The sequence below is a fragment of the Agelaius phoeniceus genome, chromosome 4 (assembly GCF_051311805.1).
Source record: "Agelaius phoeniceus isolate bAgePho1 chromosome 4, bAgePho1.hap1, whole genome shotgun sequence".
Lineage (NCBI taxonomy): Eukaryota > Metazoa > Chordata > Aves > Passeriformes > Icteridae > Agelaius > Agelaius phoeniceus.
This window is the reverse complement of record NC_135268.1, coordinates 63,218,846-63,237,591: the sequence shown is the minus strand read 5'-3', so window position 1 is coordinate 63,237,591 and position 18,746 is coordinate 63,218,846. Positions and strand designations below refer to the sequence as shown.

Sequence of the window (18,746 nt, the reverse complement as noted above, 5' to 3'; positions counted from 1 at the left end):
ACTGTAAATACACTCAGTGGGTCGATTTTGCTCCCACTTATGAAGTCCACTTAACCTTTCCAGGTTCCAGGAAAAGTGTTTTGTTTCTTAGTAATGATGCAGGAACATTTCTTAAGAAAGCTTCAAGGGGAGGGGTTTTTAAAATTTATTTAATTAAGGTTCTACACAGGATAAACATCATTATCAATGACAGCATGCCCAATCCCTATACTTTATATTAAGGAACATGTAAAGAACCTTGTGCATTAAAGATGAAGAGTTTGAATGTTAGTCCCAGAATCCATTGGGATGTGTGAAAACCTACAGAATTTCATTTTTCATTTGCTCTATGAAAGTTTGATTTCCAGGAGTCATATGAGTCAATGATCTCATAAGGTTCCCATGTCCATCAAGGTAATTTTTTTTTCTGTCTGTACTATTCAGGAACAATAAATATCCCACTTCTGTATGTCACAAATGCACCAAAGGTGATCTTCACCATCAGGAAAATCAGTTTCCTATATTGTGAAAACCTGTAAAACACTCTTTACATAGTTCCAGAATCTCACCTGCACTACAAAAAGGGTTTTTTGCCACATACCTTCTTTTTGTTGGTGGAACAAATGTAGAAATTGTCAATAACAGTGGCAATCCCGGGCTGTAGATTCAACTTTGTGTATAATGTCCCAAAATCTGAAGACCTGAAAGAAATCAAACATCTGTAAGTGCTCTTTTCTAAAGGCTTCAGCATTGAAACTCTGCAAAGAAAACCTCTCTCTGTGCACTAACAGCCCATTTTCAATGCTTCTCTGCCATCCTTTTGTTCTTTTCAGTGTTCATTAGCTACTAAAAGAAACCCACTACTATGAAGAAAACTAAATTCTAGGTTTGAAAAAAATGCCTCGTTCTGTCTGTACTTTGAAGTTCTCTGCAGTGTTAGCTTATTTTTTTCTGTGCAGTGACAGAAGCCTGACATGTACACCTTTCCATCACCACCCACAAAGTGGGAAAAAAAGACCTATGATGAGCACAGGCTCATTGGCAAGTACTAACAGCATCTCCTCAGCTGTGCAGAAAAAGAAGAGTTGACTTCAGAGCTTGCTGTTGCTTAAGAGAAGAATTTGGCCCAAGATCTTGAAGATTCACATTAGACCTCTAGCAGAATTAGTATTGAATAAAGGTATCCCATCCACTCCTCCAGGTCTTTTTCAGAGGATCACTGAATTTGAATTAAAACAAGGAAAGTCAGTATTTGGCCATCAGTATGTCACACAGACATCTTCATGAGTATTTCAAATGTAGGCACTCTGCAGAGTTGTTCCATACTTCTGAAAAGCTGCCAGTGAAAAATGGCATTCATGCTCTGCAATTGTATTGCCAATTTCAATTATAAAAAGAATGGACAAGTAAAATGTTAATATAAAGAAAAGTCAGAGCAAGTCACACCCAAATTTAAATCACTTTGGATGAAATCTTGCTTGTTCTTTTCAGGATCAAACCATATGCCCTCTCCATATTTACAGTTATTCATCTTGCATTTGGAAAGGGACTCAGACACATCTAAGGCACTTGTCCCTTCTTCGCCAAGAAGCACTCCCTAGGACAGAGTTGGTGTGAGGACTTCCACTCTATACACCCTTTTCTCTCCCTGGAATAACAAGCAGGGCTGAAGGTACCCTGCCTTAACTATGCATCATTCTGGGAGCACTCAAAAGCTCTCATGTCCAAGAGAACCATGACAGGACTGTCCCACCCAGTGTGACACTGCACTGCCTGAGCAGTGATTTCTGCTCAGCAGTTCCTTTCTACCACATTCATTGCTCCCCAGCAGGCTCTGCTGCCTCATGCTCCTCACCCAGGGCAGTCACTGCTGAAGTTTGTGAGAGCATGACTGAGTACAGTGAGAGAGAACAGAGAAGAACCAAGTCCCTGGCTGAGTGTGCACACATTGATAAGTAGCCCACTGCCAGAGGTCTCCTCCAAGCCATGTGAGGCAGGTTATTCCCTGAACGGCTGGTGCCCACAGAAAGCCACCGTGAGCATCCCACCTATGTCCCAGTGCCACCCAGAATGTCACTGAAGTTGGAGGGCATGTTGTATGAAGCCAGGGGTGCCTTCTGTGCTTTCACCAATCCAGCTTTCCACAAGATACAGGAACTTTCAGCTGCTGCCATGGAGCAGCTTTCTGTCTTTGGCATCAGCAGGCATAGTGGGCAGACAGAGATATGCCTGGAACAGGTCCTAAGGAATACCTAGAAAGGTTCATATTTACCTTGCTTTTCTTCCTTCTCCACCAGTTAAAAAAAACCAGCTGGTCATAACACAATGACAGCCAGGCCATCCTCCAGACTAAAGCTGGGAGTTTAGCCATTTTATTGTGTTATCTGAATGGATTTGATCTGGGATATTTTTCCCCCACAATGTTGCTTTCTCTGCAGATATACAGCAACACATTAGAGAATTAACCGAATAATGGCAATTCGATTTTGACAAATAAATATGTAGATATCAAACACATAAAACTGCAGTGTACTACTGAGTGTTCAGCACAGAACTAATTAAAATTCTAAGGGGTATAGGATGGACAGTGATAAACCTAATTTGCCAGTGGTATTTGACAGAAAGAAATTACAGCAAAGACTTAAAATATCAACTTCAGACAGATGTATTGAAACCATGCAGAACAAGTATGTATAATGGAAACATAACCTAGTCTATTCTCTTTGAGGGAAGATTATCAGGTCAGTGGCTAGCCCAGTAATAACATCCTGAAATAATTCTCTGAACCTTAAAGATGATTCAATTTACTTTGAAGAGGCAGTTTCAGGATTAATACAATGGGACCACTGGAGAGTGACACCATGCGAGGGACACCATGGCAACTCTGTCAATGTGTGAAAAGAGTCCAGGCAGGAAGCCCAAAAAAGATAAGCAAGTTCCAAGAGAAAAAGTTCTAGTCCAAAACTTTCCCTTCTAATTCTCATGACTTATAGGTAGAATGCAAAAAATGAATAAAGTTTTAACAAGATGAGAGCACTAAGTACTGTGTTTTCAGACAAATGTAATAAAACTATACAGTCAAAAAAATTTTTTTTTCAGGTAAAAATTAGCAATCTCAAGGGAAAAAAGAAATCCAGTTCCAGCCTGAGAAAATAGGCAACTGTATGTCCTGAAAAGTACACCATGCCTAAACAGGAAAAACATGATTGGAAGAAGATCTATGGATCTATGGAGTCAGAATGTATTCTGGCTTCCAAATCTTTTTTACTATACCCCAGACTTGAGAGAGCCCAGGAATGCCAGCTATTCTTTGAGACATTCATCCACAAGAGGACATAGTTCAAGGGCATCATTCAAGGGGGGCACTGTGAAAAATAATGGGTTTTCCAAATCTACTGTAATCCAGAGAAAACAGGTCACCTCAACTTTTTCACTTAAAATATAACTTCAAAGTTCCTGACTGCATATATAAAGAACTAACATTTTGAAGCATGCAGCTAGAACAGAATATTCTTTAATTGCACTACTAAGCTACAGACAGTTGGGGAGGATGAATTCTATAATCCCAGTGCACACGTATTTCAATATATATTTAAACACATATTTGTACTTGTACAAAATTAAGGAGATGAGGAGCCCTTTATGGTTTTAATGGAAAGAGGACACACATGTACCTGATGAGAAGAGTAAAACTTCCTCCTATACCATGGTTTATTTGAAGTGGCAGCACAACAGCAGAACTCCATAAACTGGAGCAAGATGTGTACAGACTGCCTTGGTAAAGAAGGGTCTGACCTGCAGTTCTAAGTGATCTGGACACAGCTAATCAGAATTTTGGCTTTATGTAACAAATTGTAGGGGAAACAGCAAGCTATACTCAGGCTGCTTCCTGCTGCTGTGTATCCATCTGTGCACTACAGGCTACAGATTACAAGGGTGTTTCTTCATTGAGCAAAACTTAGTGGCGGATTCACAGGATACACATCATCCAGTACTCAGGAGACAGAACCATTGGATGGTGGGACAACATGATTACTCACATACTGATGCAGACATCACACAACCTGAGCCAGGCAGTTTGTGGCTTTTTTGAAGTCATGTACATAATTCTGCTGTAATATGTGCTAGCCTTTTTTTTTTCTTTTCCCTTGATGGAAAAAATCAGTTCTCACTGTAAGAACAGCATGTTCAGATAAGAGTCCTCAAAATCAGACAGTGATATTACGGCACAGACATAATCAGCTCTTTTTAGCTTAATATTGTGAGCTCAAAAAAATAGGTGGGAACACATCCAAGTGGTAAAGAAATGTACCCTCATGAAATAAAACTCCCAAAGCCCCTAAGCTCTCTACAAATTTAGGCCTCATCCTCAAACATGTAACTTTTTTTAGATTTGAGGTAAAATAAATCTGTGTCTAACATAATTTGGAACTGTACCTAAACATTGGATCTGGATATCTTCCAAAAGAAATTTTGAGAAAGAAGAAGAAATTTAGCAGATACCGAAAGAGACATGAACCAAATGTCTGCCTTTCTGAACTTCACTACCATTATAAAGCTCTCTCCTGTAACTCACACCTATGATTCAACATTGCTCATTGCTAGTTGTTTTCCCAGGTTTTATTTACAAGTAGATATTTAAAAATATATAAGAAAAATTAAAATTTAGTATAATAAAATGTTAATGAAGATTCTTAGAGATGAAAATTGCATTCCCAAATCAAATGTAATAGTCAAAGAACACATCAACTGCAAAAAAAATGCTTCCTTCCTTTTTTTTTGTAATGAATTGAAGAGACACTCGAAAGAGAATGGTTGGAACACTTAACACACATGTTCATCAGATTTCCTCTACTTTTTCTTCTTGAAGACTAACTCAAGATTCATTCTAGTCAAATGAGTCATATTGTACAAGCTCCATTAACCTAAAATCTTAGAAGACAACTATGAAGAGGTTTCAAATGACTCTTGGACCACTAAACTGGTGAAACTAAAAAAAATGTCTATTTGAAAGAAAAGAATAAAAAGATCTGCTGGTTTAGATAATTGGGAAATTGTTGAAAAAAAGATTCAACTGAGATGCACATTAGAGAATCAAGGAAGAGTGGATCTGTACATAAAACTCACTCGACTGCTTCCCACTTAATTTTCTCCAGACTCTATTGCAAATGTCTTCCCACCTTCCCCTCCTTTCAGTCAGCAGAACAGTCCAAGATTTACAGCATGAACTTTTAAAATACAGGATAAATTATTTCAGATTCTTGCTCTGGGACAGACTTAGATCTAACAGTAGGATTTCCTTTGTGCTCTGGTCCCTCACCTGAATAATAGAGACAACATTGTCGACTACACCTCAAATGTGTGTAAGGAAAATAGATAACTACAGCAGAGTAATGAGGAACTGGCTGATGGAGTATCTAAAACAGACACATCAGAGGTTCCAGCAACAAATACCAGGACAAGCGTACTGAAAGGGAAGAAACCAGAGGAACATCATTAAAGAAGTGGAAAACTAACTCATCATCTTCACTTAAACAGCACAGAAGCCTTCAAAGGTTTTTACATGTCCAATGTGGAAATTGCAGAGGCTTTGGTTAGCCTCATAAAATCCTTTCAAACAAAACCAAAAACCTCAAAAGCCCCAAAGCCTTTCTTCAGAGAACAAACACATTGTAACATTGAATTCCAACACCCAATTCATATATTGAGGAATTCATGTGGCTGAAAGTTTCTTCAAAGACTGTAGAAGTATAGGACTCCTAGCAATCCAATTAACACCCAGCCATCTAATTAACAGATTAATAATCAGCTATCAGCTTTGCTGGAGTACTTTTTGGAAATGCCTCTCTCTCTAGTTTCCAGAAAACTGAACCTTTTGGATATTATACATTTTCCCTCCCAAAACCAAAAATATAGAAATGCTTCTTCCTTAATCCAGTTTTACACTAAAGAATCAATGGCATAGGCTAGAGGGAACATAAAATATTTTAGCAACTTCGTATTTAGGCAATAGAGGGTTTACCTACTTTTCCGAAAACCACCAGAGATTAAGATGTCCTGTTTTCACTTGTCAATTATTGACATCATATATTGATCACATATCTGATAACACAGATTTTTAAGAGCTGTTGGTAATCCCAACAGTGAAGTGACCTGTTCCATAATTGCCCTGCTGTGTACAGGACATGGTGCAACTTTGCATTCATACAGTTATAAAGACTTCTGCCAATAATTACAGGTATTCATGATTGTAAATTGCTGACCTAAAAAATTCCATGGGGAAAGAAAATAAAAGAGCCCAAAATACTGCATTTGCATCAAGTGAAGAGTTAAGGAGGATCATAAACATTGCATGTTCTAGAACTGGGCTTTTATTCAAAGCATGAAACATATCGAATTCAACTGGCCACAGCAGAAGGAAAACCAGTCCTCTGTAGCCAACAATAAAAGCCAGGATTACCATGACTAAAGGTGACTTTAGGGAGTCAGATCTCTCCTCAGGAGCTCTGGCTGCTAATATCAGAGTGACAAATATGACATGACCTTATTTTGCAATGCACACAGCCGGGTCCTCTGACACCACACGGTACCAAGCCTGACTGGGCCCCAGACTGGCATGCCAGGCTACAATCTCCTACCCTGATGCTGCAATTACCTTTGAAAAAATGTTTTGATTCCACGTTTTTCAGGAACTATCCTGTCTCAGAGCTGTCTGGACCCAATACTTTGTACAAGTACAGGAACCACTCACATTTTCTTATGAGAGAGCATGGATGGTGATAAACAGAGCACTTTGTACTGATGGGGGTGTTACTTGATGGAGATATGTGAATTATGCAATATGTATTTATGTACAGTATCATTTTTTCCCTTACTAGTATCTTCTGTCATGCATTTATCAGGTACTGGTTTTGGTTAATTCCTTCATCTGCACAATGCACACACACACATATTCAAACTCCAATAGTTAGCAGCATTGTGTCTTTAGTATCTACTACATATCTTTCTGTGCTGTATTTAAACATTCCCACTCTGCATATCTCACTGTATTCCATAGCAGTTATCTTTTGCAGCCCTTCATTAGTCCTTCAATATACCACAAACATCCTGCTCATTAGCCTATAATCACTCTGCTTATCAGTTACATTTTCAAGCTCCTCATTACTTTGCTGCACAGCTGCAACAATTAGCTTTTATATTCTACAGGCTGACAAAACATCACATTAGCTTCTATTAGCTGCAGCCATCTCCTGCCCTCTCAGAAAGTGTTAGTTTAGGTTAGACACCTATTCTGAAACTACTGCCTTGCTGCATTAATTCCATCACCAACAACAGCACTTGCTGACAGCACGTCTTGGAAGGTACAGCCTGTAGCCACGCTCGCACTACACAGATACTTGTGATGAATCCACTCAAGCATGAAACAAGCAGTGTCACAGTGACAAAGCAGACAAGACACCGCCAGCAAGACAGGGTTATGTCTTACTTTTGCAAAAAGCAAAAGCTCTGGGTTATTTCTTCTTTAGCTTTGCAGCCATGGAAGAGCTGGAGCATGCGCTGGATCACGCTGCTCTCAAGGGGCACAGGGAATTTTGAATTTGCTTGGGGGCAAATTAAAAATTCTCCCACAATCATTTAATCCCAGTCATTTGTTCCCATTAAAAACAAACTTATTGAAACAATTCACAGTCAAATTAACAGTTTTAAAGTCCTGCTCTTGGATCATTTCAGTAATGCTGTTTACAGCTCCTTCCCACAAACAGTTCCAGTGACCTACATGAGGGAGTAAAAAATAAAAATGAAATTGTTGGAAATAGGGAAAGATCAATTTCTTACCACACTTTCTTTACTGAATTCAATGTATTGTGTAACCAGCAGTTAGTATGCAGGCATTTCTCATAAGAAACAGCCCTGTATAGATTCAGTTTCAGCAGCTGCAAGTCCAGCACTGCATTAGCAAGGAATGGAGTGTATTATGGAGCATTTGGGAGCTTTGCTATTGAGAGACTTAACTATTTAATTAACTATTCAATTAACTACTCAATTATTACCTACAAAACAAATTAATATTTCCTACATAATAATAGCTTCCTTTCACCTATTTAGACATGCATCTTTGGAAAAAAAAAGAGGTTGGGTTTAGTTTTGTGGAGTTTTTTTGTTTGGGTTTTTTTTTTAGTTTAGGAAAAAGAAGTCTTTGTTGCGAAAATGCAATTTTCCAAAATTATGATTACTAACTATATTGCCAGAAGTGGAAACATACATATATCACTTCCAGTATGATTTCTCCTTTATGAGTGTTGTGAAGGGAAATGAGTAATTACAAAGGAATTATTTCTTATCTCACATACTTGTGTTCTTTGGGGAAAGGAGATGGTTCAAGAATATTTTCTTGAGGTTTACAAGGAACATTAAAATTTTCCACCATGGAAAAATGCTAGGCATTTCCCATAGCCCAGGGTTTTTATTTAAACCACTAAACACAGCTGAAATATTTCTGAAACAACTTTATTCTCAGGCAGCTTCTTGGAAGGCAAGAAGCATGTTGGGATATATGAGAGAATTTGGCCTTGTGCTTTCTGACCAGAACAGCAAATTTTCTTGTAATCACTGGATAGAACTAGTTGAAATAGGAACATTTATTAAATTAAAAAAGAACTGATAATAATTTAATAAATTGCATATGCACATTCACATGCAATTATCTATTCCTCTAGCAATGGGCTCTGCCAACTATAACAGTCTTCTACTCATTCTTCAGTAAGCACAACTTTTCTTTAACTCCAATTGTAGCAGTTTTAGCTTTTGCTGCTGATGTGCTGATCTCCATTTTATGATTGCTGTGGGGGAGGTGAGAGGGAAAATGAACTATATGGCCAGGTGTAGCACTTTATAAAAAGGTAAATGAAGTCAACTGAAGTTTTGTCAGTAATTTGAGCATACTATTCTGCACCTGAAGCCAAATGCTTGGCAAAACTAAGGGAGTAACTGGACATTTTGAAAACAAATAAAAATCCTAAACAAGTAAATACAGTAAAATAGACTCTGGAAATGTTATCAGAGACCCACTGTTGCCTGTTGTGGGTTTTCTGGAATGCTTTTCTGAAACTCCAAGTATACATCCGGGATGGAGGCTGGTCAGTGCTCAGATGCAGCTCAAGTTCATCCAAGATGTTATTTCCAATGTTCCCAGTGTCAAAGGAGTGATTATTTCAAGTTATTGAAATTACATCACAACAAAACCTTTACAAGGAATTTTAAAGCATTGTTTTGAATCCTTCTCCTTCACAAACAGTCCATGTCAAAACAATCATCTGCCTCACCCATGTCTGCCCACAAACAATTGATGTATCTGAATCATGAAACATTCAGATGGTTAAACAGAATCAGGTTTTCCTAAGAGGTTTAAAATCACTGAGTGTCTGTGCTGCCTGAGCTGGCAGCATGCAGAACACAACAGGAAACAGGTAGGAATGGGAGGAGGCACATCTCAGGGTGCTGCAGCAACCAGGGGCACCAGGGAATTCAGGTACTCACAACCACTTCAGCAAGGTTTTTTTTTGCTATTTGCTAATCAACCCAACCATAATCTCCTAACAGCATTCTACAGTTGCTGAAGGGATTTTATTTACTTATTGATTTATTTATTTATTTTGTTTAGAGCTTTCAGCAGCCCAATTTCCCTTACAGTCATTCTCCCGTAACTGCAGTGACACCTGTGGAGGGCTGAGCCCATCAGCTGTAGTTTGGCCTCCTGTTGAACTTGGCAAGCCAGCAGCACATAAAGCCCCAGCAGATGTTTCTGCTTTAATAGCAGCTCTTTCAAACCCTTGGCCAGACATAAATCCAAAATAGATCCAGAAAAGAGACAAGCAGTGCCACCATCATGGCTCTTAAAATTAGGAGGCAGAACTAGCCTTTTCTGCAGGACTCTGAGAGACCATTAGCAGCAGAAGGTGTTGGGAAGTGTTCCCATAAATTATTCTGACAGGTTAAGAGGGCCAGCCACAGCAAATGCAGCACATTTTGCACTGTGTCACAGTTTGCTAGGAAACAGAATCCTAAGACAAACACATGCATTTACACAGGAGTTTCCAAACTGAGATCACACTTCATAGCAACAAGTACAGGAAGCAGCCAATTTTATGGCCATTAACACCTCCACATGGATCTATGGTGCTTCCACACCATGTTAATGAACATTGCAAAAATAAAACAGTAAGGCAATGATCCTTGGTAGAAAGGATCTTCTGAATACATGCCTTGCTAGATCTATTTTCTTAAAAGAAAGCTGCACTAAGAGTGTATTTACAGCTGCCACTGTGCTTTATGGGAGAGGAGGTTGATATATACCAGGGTGACAGGCTAATACATCCATTCACTTGGTGATGACTAACTGCCCCTAAGAGAAGCCTGGTCCACTGTAAATTACTGACATGTAATTTCAAATGCAAGTTAAAACAACCCCCACAGAATAAGAATAGTTCTCAGCACCCAAAATAACTCAAAGCACTGAAGGAGCTGAAAACTTCAATCATATTCTTGTCTGACATTAAAGGAGACTGGGAAGAGAAAAAAGTGACCCAGTGTCTAAAAAGGGGTTCTTTTGTAGGAATGAAGGTTATTACCTGCTTCCCCTATCACCTACTACTCAGGCTCAGATGGAGGTGCCAGTAGCAGATGTAGCTCTGAGGCTGTCAGGGTGTCTGGGCTTTCTCACTGAGGCTGGGACAGCAGGGGATGGGCTCCTTCCTTGCATGAGCCTTGTGGTGTTTGAAGGTCACCAAGAGAACAGCTGCAGATGGAGGCCAGCAAATTTCACAGTGTCCAAGAAGATGGGAAAGAGATCCATGATGATGGCAGCAAGTTTAGAGATGAAACAAAACTGTGAGGAGTGGCTGATATATCAGTAATACATCTTGTGGAGACACAGGCAAACAGGAATCTCATAAAGCTCAGCAAAGTGAGGTAGAAAGTACTACATCTGGGAAGAAATAACCCCGTGCATCGGTATGTACTGCAGGGCAACAGGCTGCAAGGCAGCTTGGCAGGAAAAGCCCTGGTGGACATCAAATCAAACCTAAGCCAACAAAGTGCCATTGCAGTAAAGGCAGCTCACAGTGTCTTGAGCTGAATCAGGAAGAGCATTTCCAGCAGGCCAAGGGAGGTGAAAGCATCCCACTCAGCAGAGCTGAGATAGAGCTGCAGGGATGTGGCCCCTCAGAAGGAGAGGCACAGACATGCTGCAGCACACCCAGCAAAGAGCCACAGAGATGACTGGAGACTGGAGCACCTACCACCAAGAGCAAGGCTGAGAGAACTGGGGCTGCTCAGCCTGCAGAAGGCTCGGGAGAGACCTTATCAATGTATATAAATAATTGATGTGAGTGTATAAAGATGGAGCCAGACTCTTCTTGGCAGTGCTCAGTGACAAGCAAAGAGGCAATGGACACAAACTGAAGTATATCAAACTCTGTTTAAACATAAGAAATTTTTTTTCTTTTTTTTATTTTTACCGCAGGCTGCCCAGGGAATTTGTGGTATCTCCATCCTTAGAGATATTCAAAAGTCAGCTGGACAAGATCTAGATCACTGGGCTGGATTCAATGATGTCAAAGAGCTCTCTTCCAACATCACTCAACTTGTAATTCAACTTTCAGTAACTGCAGAATCACATTATTTGACTTCACTGAAGATACTGTGCATCAAAAGTAATTTTCTGTATACAACCAACACAGTTAAAGCATCACCAACACATGGGAGGAATTCACTGCATATATGCTGGAGAATCCACAACTTCACAAACTAAAACTAAAAGCTTTGTTATTTTGCTTAAAGTCCAGCAGAATTGAATTCTGCTTGGAGTGTGCTTGTTCCAAAGAAGTTCCTAACTGGCAGCACTGTGAGTTAAGCCAACAAAAGAAACCTTCACATTTACTGATAAGAAAAGTGCTTACAACACAGAGCTTGCATAATCTTAGGATGTGAAGTCTGAAATTACAGTTGTATCCAAAACTCTACATTTGAAGTGGCACAAAAGAGTTTTATCTAAATGTCATTTTGCAGTCATATAGCTCAGTCTTATTCAACTGCCCAAAGTAGTCAAGCTAAAATAAAGAGAAAAAAACAGATTTACCCAAGGAAAGCTTTTTTTTTATCCTTTTCTGCTGTTGTTGGTTCCATTCTAAACCCCCACTTTAGGAATTCAACCTATGAAAGCTTTGGCAAACCTTTTGGTATATGCGGTCAAGCCTACAGTTCACAGGGAAAGTTCAGCATGACACAACTACTCTACAAATAAATGCAGAGATTCCAAATTCCAGCCTCTAGTCCCACCAAACATGTTTTATTAAATACCTTTTACACATTACTTGGAAACCAGCTTGACTTTACACCAGTAAATTAAAACCCAACATGCCAGCATTTGGGAAGAGACCAAGATACATTTGCTGTTCTTATTTCCAAATAATTTCCACTTCAGGGCAGTTTCTTCAAAGAAATTCAGATTCCAGTTATCACTGAGAAAAACAAAGTAAGGTGGTCAGAATGAGTCACTCGATGCCTACTGCCCTACATTTGTGGAATATCCCATGGAAAACCACAGAGTGCTATCTGCTCTCCTTCTCATAACATCATAGAATCATTTAAGTAGGAAGGGACCTCTAGGATTATCAGAATGATAATGAACCATTAACTCAGCACTGCCAAATTCACCACATGAGATACATTTATGTATATAAGTATGTATAAATTTAACTGTAATATAAATATGTGTAAATTTATATGTAAATGTATCTTGAATGCAGACTGGATCAGACTGGATCTCCAGGTATAAATTGTTTTATTTTTATTGAGACAGACTCTCATTATAATCATATATATATCTTAAAGACACATATAATTCCTTGATTGCTGAATCACCTGAAGTGCTTTATCATACAGGCATTTTATATTTTTTCTGATTTTTAATATTCTTGCTAATATCAATGAGATATTCAAGTCAAAATTTTGTTGGTTTTATATATTTACTTAGTAGGTAAAGGGAATTTCTTTCTTCCAGAGCCATCTGTCTAACTTTAGACTGTGTCCTACTATTAAAGTGGGAGACTGGCTCTATTTAACATTACCATTTATTAACCTATGTCTAACATCTAACCCTGTAGAAAAAGTTCTACAGAAAATTTAGGGAAATGAAAGATAGTGACACATTTTTAGGGCATGCTAAAAAATGCCAAAATCTTTCAGCATATTGAAAGACAAAAATCACCTAACTTCTGAGCATGTATTTGCCAAATGCATCATAGTGAATGCAATAGTTGAAATAAATAATTTTTTAATGGCTGTAAATTACCCTCCATGCATTATCAACACTAAAACATGATAATTCTTAAATTAAATTTAACCATCTTGCTTCTTTTAGTTACTTAAATGTGTTCAGTACACATTTAAGTTTAGTTACTTAAAAAGTTGAGACCCCTTTAACATAATAGATTTTTGCTATTTCTAATTTTCAGAAGTTATAAACTGCAGAATGCTGTCTCCTGCAGGAGACAACCATATTTCCAGGTCATATGTAATGGTTGTTCATCATTAGCTACTATTCCAAGGATACCAAAATGGACATCATGCACATATATTTTCCAAGATACACTTTTGTCATGTTCTGATCTCTCTTCTTTATTAAGAATTTGCTAGTAAAACTGATTGATAGGTAGTCCTATTGTACGAGGAAAATGTGTCATTCAACTCTTTGACTTTGTCTTTGCAGTAACAGTCAAGTGTCTTTGAAATTTGTTTACTTCAGAATTTACAAGAGCATTAAAGACAGGATGTCAGCACATCTCAAGTTTGAAAAGATCTTATAATAGTAATAAATGAGTCTGGACAGTAGGGTCGTCTGTAATGTACTTTAAGAAAGAGACACAAACTTCATTTTTTCACTTTATAGTTAAAGACAAGTAAAACCATTCTTAAACTACGCTGTGGTTTTTTTATTGGTTTGGTTTTGTTTTTATGGACTGAGGAACATTATTTTTTGAGACCAAGATAGACCACATTACATGAGATAAAGACAGATGCAAAATACTTTCCAGAAACAGTTCCAGAACCTAAAAAGCTTTTTCTTACCTCTCACTGAGCAAGCTCTGGGCAAGTTTGAGAAGCAGCCTCAAAGCTGGTTTGCTCTTTCATCATGATGTACAATGTATAGAACTGAATTTTTCCATCTATCACTAACATGATATCTATCAGCATTCCTGCACTTCAGAGTCACAAAAAGGAGTGTGATGGAGGATGGAAATATTTTCAAGTGCTAATGCTTTCCTTTCTTCATTAGCATTATTACATTAAAAAATTACATGCAGCAATATTTTTCTTTTGTGTTTCCTAAATATTTGCATTGCTGCCTAACTGCATAACTGTCTCAGAAAGAAAAGTGATCTTTTATTCCACTTAAGAGCAGAGTCCTAATGATGCCAAAGTTGTGGCTTCAACCCCTGTATAGGCCACTCACTTAAGAGTTGAACTTGATGATCCTTTTGGCCCCCTCCCAAGGGGAGAATAAGAATAAGAATATATTATAAGAATATTCTGTGCGTGAATATAGTTGCACTCTCTTTATTTACCTGCTTGGAAATTCATCTCTTCTACTGCATGAGATTAGTAAGAATAATACAAAATATGTTAATCAGATGACCCATCAAATCCCACAGAAATTGTCCTCTATATCAGTGCTGTGTCTTCAGGATCTGACTAATCTAGCATAACAAGGAACAGTCACATCACGTCCCTGTTTGCATTGGCCACATATGGGCTATCAGCAGCTACGTGTGGATAGCATTTTGATTAGCACTTAAAGTTGGTAATTTTTTTTTATTGTTATAATTTTTGGATCTGTCTCAGATTCTTCTAATATTTTGCATATTTTACATAAATAAGTAAATATGCATTCAAAACAACTGAGCTTCAGATGCTTCATATTCCCTCAAATATTACAAAAGGTCAGAGAAACTTTTGGATTTGTCTCAATAAAGCATTAAAATCGAACTAACTGATACTTGTAGCCTCTAAGACACTAAGAGATGTAAATGTGAAGGGTATTACCATACAACCAAAAGAAGTTGTAAATAATTATAAAAAGAAGTAAAATAAGAAGCAGCTTTGAGTCACTTATTCTGTTAAAAATGCAGATTATAAGGAAGGGGTATTAGCTGATGATTGATAAGAAACTTCAAGTGATCCCAAATCTTTAAGTTATTCATGCTGATATTCAAAATGTAATTACTTTCAAACCACACAGTAGAGTTGGATTAATGGAACAAATACTTTAGAAGTAATCCATGAGTCATGCCTACTTATTATTATGAGGTTTGGATTACTTTTCATTTCAGCTCTGTGCCTGTACTAAATAACAACAATAAGTAACACCACATTCAGGCTCTCACATCTTTATACACATACTGTCAAGTATAAAAGGAAAGAAAAGAAGAATTTTTACGTAAGACTTTTAATGAAATGTCTTAAAGAAAATATAGATTGGGTTATGCAAATAATAGGTAGATTTTCCAGGCTTTCGTTTTATGCTGTGTGATTGCCTCTTCAAATCTTTAGGTACAGATTTGGGGGAAAAAATACCTTGTCTTTTTTAGTAAATGTGTCAAAAGGCAAAGAATGTGGGAGGGAATTAGTTCTGCTGTTCCTCAATCCCTCAAGCAGCAGACACACAAAGGAAGAGTATAATGAAATAGGAAGAGAGAAGCATCTTCCATGCTCGTAGTGAATAAGCAATACTGCAAGGCATACAATTACTAAACATGTATGTGACTTCATCATTAGAAGACCTAAGGTCCTGAGGAGGGAAACATGAACTGTTATCCTTTGCTGCCCACTCTACCCCTACTTCCACTTCTAAGTCTATGAGAAGGAAAGCAAAATTTGCCTTTGGAGATGGTTGACCTTTAGTAACTGCATTTCCAATTATTATCACAGCATTGATTGCACATATAATCTTTCTTTTCTACCTATCTTTTCTTTGCCTTCCCCATGACAGTAGCATTGTTTTTTGCTACTTTTTCTTCCCATTTCATTCTTATCTCTTGGTAGTGATTACACAAGACTCAGTGTGTAGCAGAGAAAGGAGAGAGAAATGCATTAGTCCTTACTTTGAAAACTGGACATGCTAGGCACAGATTTAATCTAAATTGCCAGTACAGCATCACTAACAGTACTGATAGCAATGTCAGGCATCCTTGGACAAAGTCGAGAAGGCCTATTTGCATTTGCCTTGGAATTTTCTATTATCTTCTCTTTTAGCCTAAGAACACTTGGTGGCAATTTACTGTCCTGTCTCAGAAAAGAGAAGAAAAATTCCTTAAATATCAGCTATAATGTCTGCAGGCAACTGCTTCCAAAACTGTTAAATAAGGTGCTCTCTGTCAGAATATTTCAAATATCACTATACACTGCCAATTGAAAACAACACACCTGCAATGCAGTTCCACAGCTCAGCTGTGAAACACTGGCCCATGGGCTTGCAGACCTCACTTGCCACTCTCACCACCCTGGTTTCCATTATAACTGAGAAAAGGTGAAACTGAGAATGATGAAACAATTTGCATTTCTTGAAAAGGGTAAATATTCTGCAAAGATGTTTAAAGGAAGGGAAGAGATGCTAGGAGCCATGTTTTAAGACCCCCTTTAAAAAGGCACCTACCTAAGTAAATCCCTTGGAATCAAGCTCTGTAATTTCTATGTATATGAACACTAAATTCATCTCATTACACCAGTATATCACAGAACACTGTTATTATGTTATTCAGAGAAATTACTGTTTACAAAGTATCAATGATAGTTGCTTCAGAATATTTGTAAAGTAATTCTTGACCTGTATCTTGTTCGGCATAAAATGAAATGTTTCCTTATGCCCTGTCAGAAGTAAATTTAGTTTTGACTGATCAACTCGAGAGTTGGAGAACCAGAGTTCTGCCTTGAGCATTTGTGATTATAAATTCTGACTGCCATCCTCAAGAATTCTCTAATGCATAGTTAAAATCTATTGATTTGGAAAATCCTTTTGCCATTTGCTGAAGTCTATTTGTAGATGATGAACAAAAGACATGTCTAGACAGGACTGAAATAAATTAATTCTCAAATATGAGCTAATATTCACAGAAAACAATATTCTGTTGCTTGACTCAAGCAGAACAAGACATTCAATTAGGCATGTGGCTTCTTTGATGTCCTGTATTCCAGCACAAGACTTGGCTCCCCAGCCTGCTGCCATATGCTTCCTGTTTGAAACCAAACTCAACTGCAATCTCAAACACATTCAAACACAGAGAAGACTTCTGAGGGAAAATTTACTGCCACAATCTTCCTCCTGGTTGCACCTTCTCTGATTCCATGATGGTATTGGCTTGCCAGTTAATTCTCACTGTGGGAATAATGTTACCATACTGTCCATCAAATTGCATCCACAGAACAAAACAATGCCAGCTCCTAACCTCAGAAAAAACACCTGCAGACAGAAGCAGAGGACCCACACTGGGTCCAGTCTGCCCCTAGAGAACAACAGTCAGTTTAGAGAAAGAGTGATATGAAAAATGGAATTGGGTCTACATGCCATGAAGTACATGGTAACAATTCCTATCAGGGCTGATTCTGTTTACATGCCACCCTGAAACTCCCAAATACACCCAGGAGCTTGGAAGGACTTGCAGAAAACAAGATCTAATGAGAGCTGCCCTTCTCAGTTGTGGAGGTTTTCCACAGGAGCCAGAGCTCCTGGTCACCTTGTGCTCACGATGAAAACCACTTGTTCATCCAGAGACAAGGAAATATTCCAGCATTATCCTTCCAGTTCTCTGGCACTATCCCTGCTGATGCAGAACAACAACACCTTCTAACTTAACAATTCATTCTTTTAAGAGTCCTTCATAATGTAAATGTTAATTCCCTACTGCCCTTCACTATAGACAAGCATTTAGAAATACTGATTTCATCTCGAAATCTGCTTATCCAAGTGGTTAAAAATAATTTCAGTTGAGAACATGTACCCTTCCAAAGAAAAAGTTATTTCCATAATCAAAATCTCTGTTTCTCCTCCCCAACTTGAGACCATCTCAACAGAAGTGTGCAGGGGGAGCAGTTCAAGAGGTTTTTTTTGTTCACTTCATGAACCACTTGTAACAGAACTTTGTATCCTTGAACGAGTCTCTCAATTATTCTTTGTGTACTGCATATGCCTGCAATAATGCTCTCTTGCCTAAGCACTCCCCAGACACACTGCTCCTCTCTTTGCAACTAATAGTGACTGAACAGAAGCATAAGAGGTGATTTGACTGAACAGAACTGTAAAACAAAAGTGATCTCTGCTGCATGGAGATGCTGAACAATCACCATACCTGTCCCAACAAACCTATTCACAGAACAAGTGCTCCTTTAGCTGGTCTGCACTTCTTCCTTTCTGGCAGTGTTTTGCCACTAGAAAACATCCCTCTTTCAATATCAACCTTGGAATTACTTGGTTAATATGTTTTGGAATACTTAGCTTTCATAAAGATTTGATTTCACTATGGAAAAGTCAAAATGCCATCAGTCAGTAGCACAAACATTTCTTAGCTCCTCTTCCTTACCTACATTTGGTGAGTGTTCATATTTGTCTGAAAATGTATGCAGGTGGAAAAGGCTGTACCACATAAGAGTCATACAAACCAACCTCCAGCTAAAGCCCTGCAGGTATTGCCATGGAAGAACTTGGAGAAGAGAAG

The 18,746-nt window shown here is 38.2% G+C and overlaps 1 protein-coding gene across 6 annotated transcripts in view; it reads right to left on the bottom strand.

Moving 5' to 3' along the window:
- SORCS2 (sortilin related VPS10 domain containing receptor 2) overlaps positions 1 to 18,746 on the bottom strand; it is a 536,124-nt gene that overhangs the window by 234,953 nt on the left and 282,425 nt on the right. For all 6 annotated transcript variants that reach the window (XM_077177749.1, XM_077177750.1, XM_054632803.2 and 3 more), the window contains exon 3: positions 581 to 680. In XM_077177749.1, the coding sequence (XP_077033864.1) occupies positions 581 to 680 (100 nt within the window). The remainder of the gene's footprint in view (positions 1 to 580; positions 681 to 18,746) is intronic.